The sequence below is a fragment of the Chroicocephalus ridibundus genome, chromosome 3 (assembly GCF_963924245.1).
Source record: "Chroicocephalus ridibundus chromosome 3, bChrRid1.1, whole genome shotgun sequence".
Taxonomy (NCBI): Eukaryota; Metazoa; Chordata; class Aves; order Charadriiformes; family Laridae; genus Chroicocephalus; species Chroicocephalus ridibundus.
In genome coordinates this window covers 43,370,236-43,392,290 of record NC_086286.1, presented here as the reverse complement: position 1 = coordinate 43,392,290, position 22,055 = coordinate 43,370,236, and the positions used below count along the sequence as shown (strand labels likewise).

At 37.7% G+C, this 22,055-nt stretch overlaps 1 protein-coding gene across 4 annotated transcripts in view; it reads right to left on the bottom strand.

The window, feature by feature from the left end:
• Nucleotides 1-7,897: 7,897 nt before the first annotated feature.
• CEP170 (centrosomal protein 170) overlaps nt 7,898-22,055 on the bottom strand; it is a 106,813-nt gene continuing 92,655 nt past the window's right edge. For all 4 annotated transcript variants that reach the window (XM_063328925.1, XM_063328926.1, XM_063328927.1 and 1 more), the window contains 4 exons: nt 21,822-21,910; nt 15,599-15,692; nt 11,908-11,959; nt 7,898-10,256 (listed from right to left, as the gene is read on the bottom strand). In XM_063328925.1, the coding sequence (XP_063184995.1) occupies nt 9,970-10,256; nt 11,908-11,959; nt 15,599-15,692; nt 21,822-21,910 (522 nt within the window). In that variant the 3' untranslated portion in view covers nt 7,898-9,969. The remainder of the gene's footprint in view (nt 10,257-11,907; nt 11,960-15,598; nt 15,693-21,821; nt 21,911-22,055) is intronic.

Below are 22,055 nucleotides of genomic sequence, written 5' to 3'. Positions count from 1 at the left end.
TTGAGTCAATGTCCTGCTTTTCTTGATTCTGTGGATCGTACTCACTTCTGCAACGCCTTTTATTTTTTAACACTCCAGATGTAGCAACACCAGCCGACTGGTTCTGGTATCCCAGTGCAGCAACGGCCCTTTCTTCCCCTCTTTCATGTTTTTTGAACAAGTTTAAGGGATTTCACAAAGCCCCTGAGGCATTTTTTTCAGTTGCTTCAAGCAATCTCATGTAAGAACCACTGCTTCACAGATCTATCGTTTAACTGAACATCTGTTCTCATTTTTGCATTACCAAAAGTTTCACTTATTCTAAGAAACAGATATAAGCATTGACTCGAGCTTTCAAAAGTGTGCAAAATGTACTGAACTGGATCAGCACCCTATTTTTCTCCCGTAAATTAGACACAGAGGAAGTCTCGCTTTCCAAAGCCCTTGCTGGCATTTCCCTCTTCTTCAGTTTCTGCTGGAAGGGCTGGAAGGCTGTCCCCGTCCCACCGGCGACAGCCTACAGCCGCTCCGGCTGCCTCCACGGCTCCCGTGCCCAAGGTCTGCCAAACTGCAGAAACTGCCCTGCCAACTGCTAGCTCCTGCAGTCCTTGCTGTTCCCCAGTCAGAAAATTAATGAGTTAGAAAAGCGCAGCATGCCCTTGTACCCGAGTCCTCCTGGGAGAGGAGCAAGCCTCCTCTGGATAGCTTGATTTTCCATCCAGGCAATCATCTTCCATAGAAATCTCCGACACTTTGAATTTCTTTGCAGCATGACCTCTTAGTTGTTGAAATCCAGACTGGGAAAGTTGTATCTGGGTTTGCGGGTTTACCTGAAAATTTGATAGACGTTGGACCAATCAAAGCTGTATTTTCCTCAGTTCTTTCTGGGAAACTTAAATCCTTTAAAAAAATATTTTCTGGGAAGTTTCTCCTCCCCCCACCCCCGCCATTTTATTTACTTGGGAAATTTCTAGATCTGATGGTAATGCATTTGAAAAGCTTTGATTCTGGTAAAACCATGCATTATTTGTTGTAGCTTGGTTCAGCAGGAGTACCAGGTCACAATTTCTTCCTTTAGAAGCTCTGCTGCTACGAATAGCAGCACTGCTTTGTCTTTATTATCCACCCGTAGGACTTCAGCACACTGGTTTCTATCAGAGAGAAAATCAGCGAGACAAATCTAGTATATTCCCTGGTGAAATTGCCTTACAGGAGAGAAACAGGAGAGCCAGAGCCAGGAGGGGCCAGGAAGAACTTGACTGTCTGAAAATGATCACTGCCTCTCCTGACTCTGGTTTCTCCTTTGACAGTGATGCCAAAAAATCTCGTACAGAACGTGGGATTATCCACGTAGCTCTGTCCTTATGTGCCCCAGATGAAAGCTTGAGCTGCAGTCCTTTCTGGTTTGTCATTAACTTTATATAATCCAGTGGTAGCCATGATAAAGAAATAAGGACATTTGATCATTTTTTCAAAGGCAGGCAGATTTAATGGGCCATGTGGCTTTTCTCAAGATAACAACTTTAACATTTGAATTCTTGGTAAAATGGCAGCTTAACTAGAATATTTTAGAGGCTTCAGATTATTTTTTTCTTCTAGATGCAATCATTTGCTCAACAAGGTGTATCGCCATATTTTTCTTTTTTCCTGAAAAGCTGACAGGCAGGTGAATAGCTTTAGGTCTTTTCTGAACTGTATATACTCTAAATACCAATTATTTTTTTTTTTTTGGTACCACGATCCTGTGGACATTTAACATACGTGAACAATACACACACAACCGGTAACTGAGGCTCTAGACCAGAGCGTTTTTACAAACTCTCCAGAAACACCTGGGGTCCACAGCTGCGTACTGTCCTACGGTGAAACCGTCTTGTCACTATGTGTAGGTACAAAATATCATCTTTCATATATTCCTGATAACTTTCGGACAATTGAACAAGATACAGTTGCTTAGGTGCTTTTCACGCTGGGCTTCTGCATACATTTAGAAATGGAATCCTTACATTGGAAAACTAAAACAAATGGCTACACCAGTGCGTCTGCAGTGCTGCAAAACTGGCAGAAAATACAAAGCCCCAGGTATTGGTGGCTGAAAATTTCTATTGATACGATCTCTGTTAGCCCACTAAATCTTAAGATAAAAAAAAAAAACCTGGACACTTTCCAATATATGCACAAAAATCAGGATAATTTGCATGAAGAATTAGCACACTTCAAGCACAGGCAGACTCTATTAATTAAAATAAAACTGATACACATCACTGCATTCAGCATTGTCTAAATAGGGATGAACCTGCAAAATGGATTTTCAGGAGACCTGTGAAGATTTGGAGATATGCACAGCTCTAAAGATTACGCGTGACGATTCCATGTATAACGGAAAGAAGAAAGTATTCCAAAACGCCGAGTTAGCCTCCTGTTCCGACCGACCACTGGGGAGGCTGCCGAGACCAGCAAGTTAACGCAGCTCGCTGTGAGAGGCACCTACCTCTCATCAGCTCCGCATATGCCAGCAAGGAACACTGTTGGAAACCCAGACAGGGGAAAAGAGGGAGAAGTGAGCAAAACCGATCTGGCTGGAAAGACACGGGTCACTGGCTCTGTCAAATCCACTCAGGAGTCAGGGATGACTTTGATATTAAAAAATGGGCACTGTCAGATCAAATGGTGCATTATTACGACCATGGGGCTGTATGTTGTCACCTACTGAGATGTCAGCCGTGGCAAAGCCTTGCCTCAGCACTTTCTAGACAGCAAATACAATAAGAGTTTTCTTAGTCTGTTTTCCCACCTGTAAGAGACCAGGACGGAGCTATATCCTCATAGAAATTTCGTAACGGAATAAATGTTTGTGAAGTGCTTGAAACATTTCAGAAGGAAAGCACCACTGGAGGGTAAAATCTTGTAACCGTTTCTTTGGCTTCAATACTGCAGTGCAAGCCTACAAGCAATATTGATGTTCATAAAATTATCCGGGCCAATCCTCAGTGCCGCAGTCCGGGAGGCTCCAGAAAGTGGCAAGACTGGTTCATTGATCTGCAGTGATTCTCCAAAGCTCGTTTAGCTTCAGGCTTTTCACTGTGTCTCCCTGAAGAAAATCCTTAATTAGAAGTTTCCTTCAGCTATACCTTTTCATCATACCTATTGCTTTATAGATTTTTTTTTTTTTTACTATCCTGTGCTTTCCATTTTTCGGCTCACTGCATTTTAAGCAGCAAGACGAGTTCCAGCATGTTCCCTCGTCTGGAGGAATTTAAATATCAATTAAAAGAAACCATTGATGTCAGCCAGGATGAATTTCTTCCTACTAATTTTAAAATCATTGCTTTTGCACCACCAGGTTAAAGCTTACAGTCAACTCATTTAAAAATGCTTTAAAAAAATGCCTGTGCTGGGGTGCAGCTTTTCCGAATTCTACAAAACTGCATATAAGCAAAAACCAAATGTAGTGATCTGGTTTTGCACTCCGTTAAGCAAGTACACGAACATGAACGGTTATGTGAAAACCTTTCAATTGACTTCATGGAGACCAGCTCTGCTTAACTTGTAATTGATTGCTGGAGCGTTAGGGCACAAATGCATGATTTTATTGAACACTTTTCTCCCAGTTGCAGAAAATGCACATCATTAAAAAGGAAATTATGGCTTTCCATGTTACTGTCACTTTAAACTTTGATACTTAAATTGGCCGAAGTTAGAAATTTAGATACGCAGCTTAGAAGCCTAAAAACACATTCTCAAAAACTCCAAGAGGCCAACGCTGCTCACAGCAAAGAGCAAACCCTGCTCACGTCGATTGAACCTCTCCTCAGCTCAGCATGCCTCCACTGCCATCAGCCACTAAGCTGTGTTTTCAGACTTCTATTTGAACTTCTGCTGCCCTCAGAACAATAACTTCAGTGAAGCCACAGATGTGATTTTTTCAATAAATACCAGCATTTTTAAATGTGCAAAGGTGTTAGAGAGGAGCTATCTTTAATGAGGCTGTACATTTAGAAAATCAACTCAAGAAATCACTACAGCAACATTTTTACCTCACACTTGCCCTGGGAAGAAAGCAACTGGTAAGGTCTTAAGAACATGGCATAAGTTGCATTAAAAAAGCACTAATTTTTGTAAATGACCATTTTATCAGCTGTTCATCATACTGAAAGCAGCAGTGACATGAGGAGTTTGGCTTGAATATATCCTCGCATGTTTGGAAACAAAGAAAGAACGAACATGGTTGTGTGGTAAATTTTTGCTGCACTTGAGTTCCCAAGTGTGTTGAGATCAGGTATTAAGATTACAACATTATACACCTGCATCTTTAGTCAGTTAAATAAATTTCATCTGTGAGGTGCAAAAATGTTTTTAGGAAAACAGCATAAAATAAACTGCACTGGAGGACATGAATTTGTTTGGGTTTTTTTATGCCACTGTGTGGAAAGAGCCTTCTCTTGTTTCAGTCATATTTATTTGAGGAACTCCAGCTATTCTGCAGAGTGAAAAATGATGTGATTACTAACATACATCATAATTCCTAAGTATTTCCAGCTGCCATCCTCTGCCAAGGAGCAGGGAGGCTGGAGTCTCTCTTGCACCTGAGGTACATGTTGGAGTAGGAAGTGTGTATCCCTGCACAGCTTCTGACCAGCTCTGAAAGCACCATTCTTGTGGCCAAATTCCTATGTGCCATCTGCATCTCCCAGTTCTCCGTTGCATTAAAATTGCCTCGAATTAGCTGCGCCGCTCAGTAACACATCCTGCCCTAGCCTGGGACTCGGTATTCCCTCCCCATCCCCACTGACTTCTGGTCATCCATCATTTGATTTCTTTGTAGAGTTTTTACAAAAGTTTGCTTAGCCTTTTGTGCTTTATTGATTCTCCTAATCCAATAATGTCTGTTGAGAACACAGTATTTTGCTCGCCCATTTATTAATCAGTTGTCACACTGGAAAATACCATTTATGTTACTTTCTCCAATAACATTCCTAAGGCATTTCATTTCTTAAAAATTCTAAAATCTCCTGATTTATCTGCAGTCATCTGTCTCATCTCTCAACAAAATCAGCCAGTGATAACCTGAACCACAGCTCACATCCCCATCAGTATTACTTCCTCAATAAATTTTTCTTGACTTATAAATGACATTATCTTAAAGGTGATGCTGTGAACGAAAAGTGAAGTCACCCATTAACTTTTTAGAATTCTACATATAATCCTTGTTCTTTGCGCCCAGCTTCTTGTAGGCCCATATGGGCATGAATAAACGTACGGAACTTAAAAACCTCACGTTGCATGTTTTTTAAAAGCCTTATTATTAATTCAGCTTTTTCTGTTAAGTAAGACCACAGGTTGCTTGAAAGATAAGTCATGCTGCTGCTAAACTGTTATTTTTTAATAAAGACCTCTAGAGTCCTGATAGTGCTTTTAGTTACTCCATAGGAGCAGAAAGCCTTATAAATTATAAACGCGTGTATTAATTTTTAAAACAGGTCAAATAAATGCTAGCCCTAAGGAACTCATGGACTGGAGTAGCAGATCTTAGCAAGGAAACACATTAACTGGTAAGTGAAAACAGGGTTTATCCCTGAAATGAAGAAATCTCTGTCCCCTCACTCCACCCCTAAGGCCCTAATGCTTGAATAATTTTGCAAGCGTAACTTGAAAATGTTGCCCTGCATTCCCATGAGGATATTCCATAACCACAAACTCCTATTTTAATACAGACTCCCCAAAGAGCACATTTCATAATACCCTGTAATTTTAAGAGCTCTCCTCAGATCTGAGGTAAGAATGTTAAAATCTCACAAAACAGTAAGGGCTTGTGAAGTTGTCAGCAAGACGAAGTGAGCACTGGGTTTATTTTTTCGCTATTAACGCTGGTCTTGTTGGAGCAGGTGAAGATCAGGATGTTTGACTGCAGGCTTACAGTTATCTTGTCCTGCTTTAGAGTACTTCCACGGCTGCAAAATCCCACTTATTTGCTAACTCCATCTTTTCCTCCAGAAATATAAGAATAGTAAGAAAAGAATCTGAAAAGGCAACGCCTTGCTCCCTAGACACCTCTGTTGGCTGTCACGTGCAGAAACAGCAGTGAGTAAGGCTTACCAAGTTAAAAATTGTTTTTACAAGATTACTGAGCTAGTGCAGCTGGAAATGCTGTCCTTTAGCAAGAGGCAACCGCCCTTGGGCAATATTGCCAAGACCGATATTGTCGGATGTATTTAGTATAGTACCAGGACTGTAACCTTGTCAGCATTTACAGGTGTGCTCTACTTAAAGATGATATTCTTATGATTTTAAAAATCTGATTATTCATCAAGATGAAGCGAAGCAACTTGTATGGTGGGTGGCTAAGTTTCTTCCTTGTAATTCTCTCCAGATACAAAAGACTTGGGGGTATGAAATCTCCTTGGCATGTAGCGAGCGGCCTCCTTTTACTGTACACACTGTTTCACAGAATGCTTCACGCATTCCTGCATACCCTGACACGGCTGCATGTCAAAGAAGTAATTGTAGATCTTTTCAATGCTTGAAATCTTTCCAGTTAAAATTAAAAAGGCCTTCCAATGGGCATCGACTGAAATTCCATTTTTGGTATGAAGTGGTATTCTTTTCAGAGACTGAAGTACCAGTTGCTGTTAGTATAACATACATGCTGTAGTGAAACACCATCTTGCTGTTACCGGGTCAGGCACACAAATTATACTCTTATTTCTGTATGCTACAGCTAGATGTGAGTGCCATTAGAAGTATTTGTTGGGTGTATAATTAGACCAGAGCACGTAGCTAAGGGAGGAACCAACAGTGCTGATCAGAAAAGGCTTGAACTCTGCTTTCTCTGTGCCCCTGCGCGTCAGCCCCACTTGCTGATGTCAAAAGGAAGCAGGGGACTGATGCAATCTGGCTGGATTTCCTAAGTACTTCTGAAAAACGTCTCTGCATAACCTTGGCTCAAAGTACTGGGGAGAGATGAAAAAATTACATGGGAAGAAATAACAAAATGCTATGCTATTGCTTACAGAAATGGGGCTCTGCGGATGAGAATAGTAACCCAGAAGCGCATTCCCCTTACTTCTGCAAAGATAAAGGGATACTGGCAACAACCGAGGAAACAACAGCACCTGAATGAAAAAGTCCTGAGCACCTGGAAAGCCCTTCGAACTTTTTCATGTCTTTGACTATACCAAACTGGCATCTCTGAACATCAGTAAATACCTCCTGCCCTTCTAGAGCTGAGTGCTCTTGAGTGTCACTATGTGCCATTACTGCAGTCTTAGTGCCATCAGACTGTGGATACAAAGGAAAAACAGGTGCACAGAAGGGCAAGACCAGAGCTGGCTGCTGCCAAGTCACAGCAAAGCTTTGCAACGCTGAAACATGTAAGGAATTCTTGGAGCTTTATACTAAACTCACAGTTTTGTTCCTGCATGAAGCGAGCTACAGAAGAGGAATTTTAGTGTTTTGCAGGAAAGTATGTATGGAGTCAAAGCCGTGACAGAAGGAAAAAAACCAACTCACCGGTCTGTGGCCAAATCAGAATGTTCAATAAAGTTTTCCAATATACGAAGCAGAAGGAAAGCAGTCTGAAAAGCATCTACTGTTGCACCTCGCAGGTGCATCAAAACTCATTTACTTTTATTCTACAAAGGGAAACACAGTCACTATTTGGTGACTGGCATACTGGATTATTATTGCCTCTAGCTTTGCACACAAAAATCAATTCAAGTGTGGAAATGAACCCGAGTACGGGAAAGTGAGCCAATACTGTCAGCACAGAATAAATGATGCAGGAGTGATAATAATATAACTTTTTCCAAAGAAAAGATGTTTATGAAAAACTGTCATTTCCTATTTCAGTAAAGATAAGTTAGATCGCAGGAAGACTGTGAACTTCCCAGCTCTCAATTACATATTCACACATTTGTAAAGTTCCAGAAACACTTTATTTAAAAATGGAGTTGTAAATGCATATAACAAAATAACATACATAATAAATGTAACAAAAATAAATAAGGAGAACATGTTCATACAAAATAAGAACATAGTAATGCAAAATGCTTATTACAGAACATAAAAGTATAAATGCCTGAAAGAACACAAACAGAATCTCGCATGAAGAGCCTGCATCTTTAATCATTCCTAGCCATTTTCTACTTTCCACTCGAGTCTGCGGTAAAATTATGTTCCCAAGCATTAAACAAAAGAAGGAATTATGGTGATGGTTTGGTACACTCGCTTTTCAACACCTAGCTCTAGTTTCGGTTTATTTTTGCCCTTCTGCACCTTCTAAAACTTTTCTTCTGGCCTCTGTAAACTAGTGTCGTTCAGGCTTCCACAGTTAGCTGGAGTAGAGCATATTGAGTCATACATGAAGGCTGTTTGCTTTTAATTTTTTTAAAGAAAATATGAAATCCATTATACAACAGATTAGTGGTTTCGTTTTTACATCTCTACAAAAAAAGTTTTTGCGTTTTTATTAACTGGTCCAACTTTTACTGACTTCTGAAAGCCTGTACAATTTAAAAGTGTACAGAAAGTAGCTTTTTAAAACAAATGTCATATAGGATTATTGCTGAAATATTAAAGACCATTTCATAAAAGCTGCAAAACTGTATCTTCAACCTTAATATATAGAGACTGATGCAAACATAGGAAAATTCCAGTCTATTAGTTACATTTAACAGAAATAACATTCCTCCAAATTACAGTGTTCTGGAAATACAAAGTAATTTACTTTTATTTTTATTATTATTTCCAAATGTTAAGTTACTGGGACAACTTATAAGGAAAATAGGCTTATATAGGAAACTTTAAATAGACTTGCTTTTCAGTGGTATAAGCAAAATGTCTATGTTAGCAGTCATCTTCCAGAATCCTTTCAAATATGTAAGACAGAGACAGCTTTACTAGCAAGACTACAGGAAAACATACAGAAGCAAATAAAATCATTTGCTTGGGAGTGCATCTATCGATCAAGCAAATCATGACAACTCTATTTCCAAGTCCCCTAAAGAAAATTTTACATCTCATGATCATTCCAAGGAATAGTAATTTCTTCTGTAAACTTATGTTGCTTTTGAATTGGTGAGAGCCCATTTGCCTCAATATGCTTTAAAATGTCCCATGTTGCTGTATGTTTAAATTGTTTTTCTAGTTTCAACAAACATTTGGACAGAAATGAGATATGAAATACTTCTACTTTCATTAACATCAAAAAGACATTTGAAGAAGATCAAAAAGTGCCAAATAGTCCTTTCAGAAAGTGGGTTAAAACACTGCAATGATAATACAAGTACAGTATTATCAGATTTTATGTACACCAAAACACTGCTTGCTGTTTAATGATATCAATATGATCACCTATCACTCCCAGCAAATCTTAGTGCAAACATAATACGTGAACTTTATGTAAACCCCAAGACAATTTACGCAGCAACAAGGTTATATAAATCACAGAACTGTTTGAGATTTTCCATACACAAGAACGAATACTTTCTGAAATCTGTCTTACTTTTTGTAGTAATGTGTCGTTGTAGTCAAAGATAATGTTTCATATATAAATCATCTAATTCAGAATCAATTGTAACTGTTCAACAGTTCTGTACAAACTTTAGTGGAGGAAGTCCATTCATTAGAGCAGCTTGGCAAAGAGATTTGGGGTTTCGGTAACATTAAATGTTAGACTGCTTGCATGGCTTTTAAAAAGAAATAAATCTATTAAGGGGAAACTGCTGATATAATAATTCTTTTGCAAAGCACACAACCACAAAGGGCAAACCTGCCACAATCTGCTTTCCTACACTGGTATCTATGCGTATCTTTATGATTTGAAAAGGATTTGTGTGACAATCAAAGCATCACAGTTAAAGAAAATTGGTTTAATAAAACAACCGCTGTTTGACCAAGCCTTTTTTTTTAAAAATTATAAAACCAATATTATATTTTTTCCTTTACTCCTAAACATTTCACATGAAAGGTTTTTGTATCAACACTGAGATGTCACTCACGCAGTGTGGCATCTTCCTCTTCCCCATCTGGGTTAAACCTATTGAAATGTATGCTGAAGTCTGACTCGGATTCCGCATTCTCAAATTCAGGTGCAACAGGGACGGTGGCCGGTCGAACAGCCCGAGCTTCGGGCTGGCAGTTTGGCTGCACTTGAGGGCGAGTACTTTGGGAAACGGGACTGGACTTCGGCTTCGGCTGAGCTGGTAAGATGGGGCTGACGAATCCCAAGTTGCTCAGAGCATCCAGGGTACCATCAGGGTCAATCATAGCATTAATTGCTAAGCAATTAAGAAAAGATGAAAGGGATAGGGAAGAAACCATAAAATTTACAATTTTCTGTTATCATAAAAGACCAAAAATCCTGTTCAAACACTTTTATTTTTATGACAGACGTGAGCTTTTGTGTTCTGCCCACTACAAAAGAGTAGCGTATCCGACATACATGTAGCTGATACATATATTTAAAAGCTTTTACATATATTAAATCTTTAGAAAAAATGAAACTACACAAACGAAGCACTGCCCGATGTGTGAACAGGAAATAGAGATGCCAAACTGTCTATGACTAGCTTATAGGGACTGAAAGATGGGATTTTTAGGCAGCTTTTTCTCTAATATTACCATTATACTATGCTTCATTCCATCCCACCCCACATATGCATACCTGCTAATTCCACGATTGAATGAAATTTGTATGAGAGAGCTATCATTTATCCTTTTTAATGCATAAACAATGGATTTATTGTCCCTCTCCCTCCGCATAGTGAAAGCAAACTGAAGCACCTAGTACGATTTCATTTTACTGTCGTGTTAACACATTTGTCTCATTTAACAGAAACGTTCTCTCTTTATTTCCAAAACTGTGCTAACATCTATTTAAACACCACTGCATGCACAAGGAAATGATCTGGCCTCTTTGTCTGGGCCTTATTTCTTTGTTATATTCTCTAAACACAATATAATTTACAATAAATTAACATTTTTTAATTATGGTCGAACGTGAAATAAATACTACTTTGTCTCTAAAGCTGGCTAATGATTCCTCCTGAAACATTCCTTTTTAAAACATGTTTTATTGTAGGATTAAATCTGAATACTAGAAATTACAAATATAGGAAATTTACATCAAATGCAGTGAAGATTACATATAAGCAGCACTAATCCATTTGACCACTCCAATAAACTAAGTATAAACAATAAACAAATAAGACTGCAACTTCGTTTAAAAAGATACTAAGTTTCTAAGTTGATTTTGATAAACATATGTGTCAAAATATCGGACTTTGCAAGCGCAACATACTCTTTCCATTTTATACATAGTTAAGTCATCGCACGTGAAAAGCAAAGTAACTTTTTTATTTTGTAGTCTTTGGGCTCCACAGTTACACAGAGTGGATTCAGTAGTGTGCAGGGAAGATGTCAAGAGCTAATCCTCAATTTTCATTTTATTGTATTGGATAATTATATTATTTTTTTTTAGATTTCCTATAGGTTGTGGTCCCAGTGCATTCCTTACACTGAATTGTGCTACACACGAGGGTATTACTGATGTGCAAAGACTATTTTATAAAGCCTAATCTCAGGATTCTCTATCACCTAGTCTTCAATACTTATCCACAAAAAATATTTCTATTAAGAATGTTTCACAAATAATTCCTTTGAGAGTCTCTCGACTATTTCATTTTTAGTTGAGTATTTTCTCCCGTACATAAAAAGATATCCTCACTCTCCTGTGTTTTAAAATAATTCTGTGATGTTTCTTTACCAAATGTGCCAGCAATTATATGATACTAATGTATGTAACCGACACTGTGAATGTATTTGAATAAAATGTGATAACCTTGTTTCATGATATACGTACGTGGATATATATTAAAAAAATTTAAAGCAAGCAACAGTGAAAGAGAAAAAATGAGAAAAGATCTGTACCTTGCAGCTGTTTCTCCACTCGTTTCAGTTCCTGTAAGATTGATGATATTTCCTAGGAAAGAAAGAAAGAAAAAAGCTTCATTAAGGAAAAAAGAGACTCAAACTACCTATCAGCAGTAAACAATCCCCCTCCCCAACCTTTGCAAATACGCTATTTGGGTTGTCCCTCCTGGCACCAAGAACACCCTTGCTGGTGGTGACCCAGCCACGTCCACCCTGTGTCCTGGGAGGCAGTACTTGAGGCTGGACAGCCATGGCCCACTCAGAAATCAAGAGCTCCTCCGCACTGGTAGATTGCTAGGGTCAACAAAACCTCACTCTGACCCTTGCTCATCTGCCTGCACTACTACGTCTCTAGCACAGACTTACAGACACCATGGTTCTGTAGAAATGGGGCAAAGTAACAGCAAACCCTTAAAGGAATGTAACAGTACAAACCCAGTATTAATAGAATAGCGTGGTTTATAACCTCGTTCAGATGTGAGTCAGAATAGTGAGATGACTGCATCGGGATTTTGTCTGCAACCATTGGGCCCTGTGCCTACGAGACCCTGTACAGCACACCAATGTTGCATCCTGAGCACTCTTTTGCCTTACAGATTTTTCTCCTCTGTGCTGCACTGCTTGCTAACACAGACATAGCCACAGCAACACACTCAGAAACACAGTGATCATTCAATGTACCGCATCTTCAATTACAAATATGTAAATCCAACAACTGAAGGATCCTACACTGAAGGATACTGTTAATCCAGCTGCTGAGGAGAGCTACCAGTGGTCTTCAAAAGCTGAAAATTTTCAAAGGCACTGATTTTCAAAGGCACTGGAAATCATGTCTGACTAACCTGATAGCCTTCTACGATGGCATGACTAGATGGATAGATGAGGGGAGGGTGGTAGATGTGGTCTACCTTGACTTAAGCAAGGCGTTTGACACGGTCTCCCACAGCATCCTCATAGGGAAGCTTAGGAAGTGTGGGTTAGATGAATGGACAGTGGGGTGGATAGAAAACTGGTTGAAAGATAGAGCTCAGAGGGTTGTGATTAGGGGCACAGAGTCTAGTTGGAGACCAGTGACGAGTGGTGTTCCCCAGGGGTCAGTACTGGGTCCAGTCCTGTTCAACATATTCATCAATGACCTGGATGAGGGGATAGAGTGCACCCTCAGCAAGTTTGCTGATGACACCAAGCTGGGTGGGGTGGCTGACACACCGGAAGGCTGTGCCGCCATACAGAGAGACCTGGACAGGTTGGAGATCTGGGCAGAGAGAAACCTTATGAAGTTCAACAAGGGCAAGTGTAGGGTGCTGCACCTGGGGAGGAACAACCCCATGCACCAGTACAGGTTGGGTGCTGACCTGCTGGAGAGCAGCTCTGTGGAAAGAGACCTGGGAGTCCTGGTGGACAACAGGATGACCATGAGTCAGCAATGTGCCCTTGTGGCCAAGAAGGCCAATGGCATCCTGGGGTGCATCAAGAGGAGCGTGGCCAGCAGGTCAAGGGAGGTCATCCTCCCCCTCTACTCTGCCTTGGTGAGACCGCACCTGGAGTACTGTGTCCAGTTCTGGGCTCCCCGGTTCAAGAGGGACAGGGAACTGCTGGAAAGGGTGCAGCGGAGGGCTACGAGGATGATTAGGGGACTGGAACACCTCTCTTATGAGGAAAGGCTGAGGGATTTGGGTCTCTTCAGTCTGGAAAAAAGACGTCTGAGGGGTGACCTTATCAACGCTTATAAATACTTAAAGGGTGGGTGTCAGGACGATGGGGCGAGGCTCTTTTCAGTGGTGCCCGGGGACAGGACAAGAGGCAATGGGCACAAACTGGAACATAGGAAGTTCCACCTAAACATGAGGAGGAACTTCTTTACCCTGAGGGTGGCAGAGCACTGGAACAGGCTGCCCAGAGAGGTGGTGGAGTCTCCATCTCTGGAGACATTCAAAACCCACCTGGACGTGTTCCTGTGTAACCTGCTCTAGGTGACCCTGCTCTGGCAGGGGGGTTGGACTAGATGATCTCCAGAGGTCCCTTCCAACCCTATGATTCTATGATTCTATGATTCTATGATTTCAGAAACCCATTTAAACCCATTTAACCCAGTACAGAATGAGTTTTTGAAATAAGTAATGTGATTTTTGTGGGTTGCAGAGATTGATTACCTTGGATTTTACAAAGTCATTATTGTTAAACAGATTCCATATCTGAACTGGACATAAGTGTTCCAAGGACAAAACAAACACCAGTTACAGTTAAGTGTTAATGACAGTTAACTTTTAATGACATTCTGTGCTATAAATAAGCACTGCATTTGAACAATATATGGCTCTGAAAACTGAGCAGAAACTTGAAAAATCACTGCATAGGCAAAAAAAACCCCCATACACTTTCAAACAATGTGAGATGTTTTACTGCATTGAAAAAAATATTGTAAAATGCTAAGTTTACGAATAAATATATAACTAAACTTTTTCTTTTTTTCAATGAATGCCTCAAAACCCCACATTCATAGCATTTAGAATGTAAAAGACTAAACTTCAGTCTTATTCTGGAAATGGACAGGATAAGAGAAACTCCTTATATTATCATGTTTCTAAAATCAGAAACTTCCATGAGTAACTTGCTTAATTAAACTTTAAAAAAAACCCAAAACTGTCAGTGTATCTATTAAATTATAACACTGAGCTACTAATGACTGCTTTTAAAAAATACACCATTCTGCAGAAATTACAAGCCAGGTTTTTAATATTTCCATCAATCTGTATGAGTTTCGTAAGGCATGAAGAGGTAACAGAGAAGTGTTAGCCAGTTCAAACAACAGAGGAAACGAGTTCACATTTTGCTTCTGAGCAGTCCAATATGAACTATGTGAGAAGGAGTTTCTTCTCCCACCTTTCCCTCAGAAAAGAAAACTGCCTCTGCAAGCTGACATTCATGATACTCCAGACAGGATAATGTAGCTGGACTCTTTGTCTGCTCTCACATGCAGAGATGTTTTTCAAACCCTACACTCTGTGATAAGAAGCAGAGGAGAAGTATACTAGGAAACAACATGTATGCTCCGTTCCCTCACACCATCACACAGTCTGGTCATGAAATGTCCCTAATTAGGCAGGGGTAGAAGACTATGTGAATCAACTAGAGCTGTAGTCGATTCCCTACATTTATCAGTTCCACACAAAATCAACGTGTTTATTTTTCATTGAAGAGTGCTTTCATTGCAATGTGTCTACAGATTACTGTCATTTATATATAGCAAAATACAACTAGTTCTCTAAATATTAATAATCAGTATTAATAGCACGAAGTATATATTAAGTATTAATAATCAGTAGGGAAAGCAATCTTTAGATTGTAAAACAAGTTAATACGAAAGCAATCTAACATTCAAACTAATGGTTGTTACCTTTTCTTAAACAAAAGTACTGATGGTCTCTATAGAGTTCAACCCCTTTTATTCCATTCTTTATCTGATAATTTCCCCTGAACAATTACTTAAGACTGTTTCTTTATAAGATAGTAAGTCTTAGTAATTATCAAAGAAGATCAGGTTTATTCTTGAAATATACCGAGTATCTAAATAAAACCTGTTAAAGATTTTTGCCTTTGTATCACTGAAAATAACACATTCCTCTACTGCTCATTTAGAAATTAGGTAAGAGGCTCAAACAATGCCAGTAAAGATAACAATTCATACCATGCTTGATGTTTTCACAATAGGAACTTCACTTTCAGCTCGCAACTTGTTTTCAATTTCTTCCCAATTTCTATCTTTGTCCTTAAATAATATTCTAGAAGAAAGGAATTCAAGAACACTGTTTAAAATAGACAAATATAACCAAACTAGAACTGAAAGATTAGATAACATGATATGAGAAAGCAGCACGGGGAGCACTGAATAGAAGTAAAATCTGAAATACTGAAAACTGACAGAATCCAACCACACAGTTTAAATTTTCAGGGAAGCATACAGGGTTTCAGCAAGATCATTATTATTGACATTAAAATGGCAGTTCTGTAACTAAATAATTGCTTATGGTGTTGAAAAGACACAGCTGATTCTTTCCTCCAGCACTGAAAGATTTTTTGAAAAATCCAACTATTTTACAACAGTCAGAGAATTCCCTATTAACACTGCATTTTACAACAATGCAAAACACAAGAGAAAGATTAAAAATGGTAAATAAATGCAAATACATTTGTATTTTATATTAATTTAATGAAAAATAAAACACAACAGGAAATTAAAAGAAAAATGCATTCCATAGAAGTTTTCATTGAAAAGTTTCAACACACAAATTGTGTAATGATTTAGTGATGTTAAGTATCACTTGTATTACACACTTAAAGAAGTCACTTCTCTTACGTGTGCAGAAGTGACTTCCAAAGCATACTGTGAGATTCCCCTTTTTTTATATTTTGCTTCCCTTTTTGCTTCTTTTCCTTGTGATAAATATTTTTTGTTTTCATTGGCATATCTTGAACACTGTTTAAACTGTCTACATTTGCACAATTAATTTCAGAGTTAAAAGTATAAAAATAGCTGCAGTAAAACTGCTAAGCAAACAAACCAATTTAAAATCATGACTGAAAAGTAGTACATTTTGAAGAAGTAATTAGTGCAGGTAGGTGTCTGAGGAAATAACTTTTAAGGTGGAAATTCACGATACCTTGAATATCATAAATACCTTCAAATTAATAAGAATTTGAAAGAAAGCTGGGAGACTTAGTACTGCATTTCTGTTAATCTTTCTTCAGTTACTTAGACCGTATGGAAAATCTCACTCTCTATTATTATCCTGTGTCAAGAAAGTCTAGTTTTTCAAAACATGTACCCTGTCCTATCTTATTAGTACATAGATATGTGTAGACAGCCCAACCAGAAGATCCTTTAACTCTTCTGTCTTTGAGATCTTCCCTCGCTGCTGCTTCAGAACCTGATTTTTGTCAGATGCTTCACTGAGAGGAAGTGCTACTCTCGTGACACAATGTCATGGGATCAAGGCAAATCACTGCTTTTGCAAATGACTTTAGTGTATTAACGTACAAAGCATAGGAACAGTAAACATTAATACATACATCTTTTGGGGGAAGGAAAAGATAAATTAAAAGAGATAAAAACTACAGTGAAGAAAGCATGTAACGCTTCATGTCCTCAAGTAGTGCCATCATCTTATTCAGCACCAGAGATCTGACAAGATTGCTTTTATGTTCTGGAAGAGAATGCAAAAGCTTGCAAAGCAATACAACTGAAAATCTGGATACCAGAAAGTACAATTAAAATGGAAAATTTAGGACTTCCTGACACTGATGAGTTAGAATAAATAAATAAAATGCAGAGCCAATTAAATCCTTTATAGGATCTTACACTAGAAACCAGGCATCTTCTGGAAATACTTGGATTCAGTATACAGAGAATCTTACGCAGCTAAACTTTCTGTACTTTAATAGCATCTATATCACTCTGGAAATCAGCAGGAACATGGAAAATAAAGTTTTATTTAATACTAAACAGCACTAGTAGGAAAAATATAGAAGTTATTGTGACACTCCTTGTTTTTTTTTCATTTGCCATCTTGCTCATGTTATATTAAAATACTTCTATCTTTATGTATGTGATTAGTGCCTTTGCTTTTGTATCTGGTGCTTTCAGTCTTACTCTCCTTTAGAGATAATGTTCTTCTCTTACAATTTGAAAGCTTTCCATTTCAGAGGTCATTTTATTAAAAAAAAAAAAAAGAGGAAAAAAGTGAAAGCAGTAGTTTTAAAAATCTTATTATTTCCACTATAAAGCAGACAAGACAATTTGTTTTTAATATAATTTTAGGAAGCGTATTTCCTTTTGTCATGATTTGGGCCGGACTTGCCACTGAACCTCAAACCAGGATACCTTTTTTTCCAATACTTCATTTAGCACATTTTAACCTCTTGGAGTGGTCTTTGTCTCCGTCTCATTTGCTCTTCCTTCTTCTAATCGTACCCTTTATATTAAAAGAGCATATTTATAAATGCCTGCCACCTTCTGCTCTTGCCTTTCCCTACTTTGTGGGGCAAATCTGCCTAAACTTTCATATTTGGTTGTGCTCAGTTCCCATTTTTCTTCCATTGCACTTAACAGGATGCACAGCAAACCGCAGAGACTGACAAGTAGTACCTGCACTGACCTGAATGCTTTGCCTAGATTTTGCCTGACTGAAGAGGTACCTGCCTGCTACAAAGCAAGCCAATAACACTGCAAAACACTGATAAAACCACGTAGGTCTTCTCACTGCAAAACCTACTTACCCCCATAATCTCTGAAAATTCTTGCAAACTCATTAAAACATATAAAAGGCAGAAAAGCAAACAAACTGCGTATTTGCTTCCTGAGAAGCCACCACAACAATTTGTTAGCAAAGAATGGATTATAGGATACATGGCAAGAATGCTGCAGAATTTTTAAATATGATGTGGTTTTGTGTACACCAGCAAATAAGAACCTAACTGATTATACAAAGTAATGAATAAAAATAAGTTATAAAAAAGTAACTTAGCAATACCCAAGCTATGACCTTATCCAGAAGACAATTACAAATATATAGAGGATTTGGTGAAAGGAAAGAACCAGGCACCTGAACTGGTTCAATCTGAACACCATGCTAGGACTCAGGGAAAAAAAACCAAACAGTTTGGCCAGCACTGGGAGAAGTTAGCCAAAGAATACAGTGTCAAAAACTTCTCTCAATCCTATTTCTTGATATAAGGTAGGAATGATGATAGAACTCAGTGAAACTCAGAACATTATCTAGAAATTAGAAAACAGAAATGGCCGCTCTAATGAAGTGGGGAAGAAACTAGTCAGGCAAAAAGATATATATTTCCTTTTATCCTCATATTAGTTTATTTTCATGATTGATTTCAGCTCATTTTAATTTCTGATAGGTCTGCTTGTCAAGAATGACTGAAAATACTTATGTTCTTAATACTTCAGCCAAAGTAAAATGGGTCTTTTTGTAAAGCTAGCTATTGCAACTAAAATAAAAGACAAAGAAGAGTGTTCGCTTGCACAGGAAGCACATCTTCCTCCATTTGGACCCAGACAGGAAGGATGCAATTTGTTAATATGTATGATGCAACTTGTAAGGACTGTAATTGCTCTACACTGTCTGTGCTCTCAGGAGAGAGGTTTACATGGGTAAACAAGAAAATTTGAGAGAGGACTTTTAAAACACAGTCAGGCTTACTGGCTTACTCTTACTGGTGCCTCTAAATTTCTCCTCTCCTTTCAACTTCAAATACTTTGAAAAAATACACAATTGCTTGACAAATTCTGACTGATTCTCATTGTATTCGTTCTGGGCAGAAATTTTAACTAGCTTAACTCCAGTAGAAGGAATAGAAGCACACCAGTTGGTCGAAGTCATGGACATCAAAACAAAGCTAAGGTAAAATCTGTAATATGTCTTAGCTGCCTTATACGCTCTCTAACAGCAATTCTAAAACTATTGTTGCTTTTCTGATTCAAAATACTAATGACATTATAAAGAACATCATATTATTCAAATCCATTCTGAGAAGCAGGAAGTTTTGATCACAGCTCTGGGGAATATGCTAAATAATTGCTTATTAAAGTTTCTCCACTGTATTTTTATAGAAATATGCAATGCCACTCTCTTTAAACGTACATAAAATGCTTATAGGTAAGCTTACATTTATAATATTATACACAAACACATGATTATTACATTCCTTAAAATCTTGCTGACTTTACCTTTTAAGCTCAGAAAATTAATCAGAAAAGTGTAAGACTCGATTTTATAGTTATCTGCTTTTCTCAGAATATATCTGCATAAATAATTTGTTTTAACTCACTGTAGTGAATTCAAGTTTAGGTTAAGTAAACTACAGCTGTGCTAGCAACTTATTTACAGATCAGAAACTGCCAACCATCAAGAAAAATCAGCATGACAAAAAAAAGTAGAGCATCTACTACTGCACCTGAAGAATTTAAGACACATATCATCCTAGACGCCTACCACAAATAAGTAGGTCAATAAGCAAGATTCTTGTTCCAATGATGCAGCTTCAAAAAGAAAAAAAAAATATATATAGGTAAGCAGAGTTCCTTATGGATGTCACTGTATTTTCCCAGAGAATTATGCACAAAAACCCCCTTAATGTTTAATATTTTGTTTCTATTTATGAATTTCAAAAGCATTTTAAAATTACTTTCGAAGAATGGTCACGCTTAGTTACCTCTTTGCATGTTTTTGCTCATTTTTTTAACATCAGCTATTAAAGTAAATGATAGTGTGCACTCAGAGGTTGATTAAACCTGAACAAGTTGTGAACTTTTGCATCATTTGTAACAAATTCTGCATAATGAAGTTGAACTCTTCTAATTTGGCACAGCTTTTGAGAGTAACTGTACTGTACACCTGCATTTCACTAACTCATTTGTATCTGAAATTTACATAGCAAAAGACATTTATGTCTTTTTTTAAGGATATTAAAATAAATAGTATGATACATAGAAGAATGTATCTGGGGAAACCAAAGAGGGAAAGGCAGCAAATGGCGTAATTTGCAATATTATAATCCCACAGCCCCAAAGTGGTGAGTTGGAAAAAGAGAACTAAGATGAACATCAGTCCAGGAATTTGTTTGAAAATAGTGGAAATAAGGTACTCACAAATATTACCCGTAATTACCAGTAAAAACAACACACAAAAAACCTTATAACAGAAATTAAAAGAATGGGCTGCAGGCTTTTAAAGATTTGATTCTTCACTCAGTGATACTAGAAAGAGCAGGACTAAAAATGGCAGATAACCAACAGTTTTTACCAATTTAGAGAGATTTTTTTTTTCTTCTTGATTTCTATCGTCAAGTCTTTTTTGGTACTCCCACGAGAATCTAACCTTCAGATATGTTAGTATTTTGCTGCTTTTACTAGTTACATCATCCTATGCTGAAATAAATTTGTGATTTGGTGACTGATCTGTAACCCATCTAAGATTTCAATATTTAACACTTCTAGACAAACAGATCAATTACAATATTTTCTCACATTCAGAAAATTATATATGAAGTTCATCCAAATGACTTTCTTTCTTTTAATGTACTCCATTTTTAAATTATTAACTGCACAAAGACATGAAGAAGGACATGTGAATTATACAATCCTGAACTTCGTATTTAGAATTTTCATTTATCCTTGTCAACCAAAGCAGTCATCAAATGGTTGTACACTCACTCATTCAAGTTAAATGGAGCTGTTGGTAGAGCAATATGTTATAATTTTTGGCATGTCTATACTTACTGTTAATATGACATTTTATTATGCAGGAATCTAACTATCTAGGCAGGAATTTTCAATTAAAAATAACAGATGGTTACATCTGTCATTTTAGATTTAGAGCTCAATAGCAACCACATTGTCTCCAGAGCAAATTCTTTTTCAGAAGGATTTACTGAAACAGCTCTCCTTTGTACCATTTGTTTTTCTTCCTGAAACCAGTGATCCCTACAATAACTTGGCAAACGTACAGGGCTCAGTTCACAGTTCAGCAACATTTTAACCTTATCTTTTAACGAAGGGAGTTTTACAAGACTTGCATAGAGGTCATGTAGATTTTGCACAGCCTTTGCATGTGTTGGAACAGCTCCTCTGCTGGAAGTATGATGGATATTGTTCTGTGCATGTGAACTTTGCTGATATTTATCTTCATGTAATGTGAAATACACACAAGCAATAATGGAAAAATTATTAATCACAATTCTTCCTGAATGCTAAAAAGGCCATAAGTAACATCGCTTTTTTAAAACACAAGTTGCTACTAAATACGTTTCCTCTATCTGTATTATACAAATCTCTTCTACTAGTAGGAATGGTGATGAAAGCAGAACATTTTCAGTAATAATAATTTTTAAAAACCCACCTGATTTTGCCAGCTGTTTTGTCTATGGATTGTCTTATCTTGCGAGAAAACTGGAAGACTGAGGACAACAGCAAACTGTCCCCCATAACCTGCAATTAGTTTTTAATAAAGAAGGGTATTATTAGTTTAATGAGAATTACATACAAACAATTCAAATTTTAACTTTAAAAAAATCATACTTATGTTCTAATTGGTATCATACACAATCATACTTGAATATTTTGCAAATTAAAT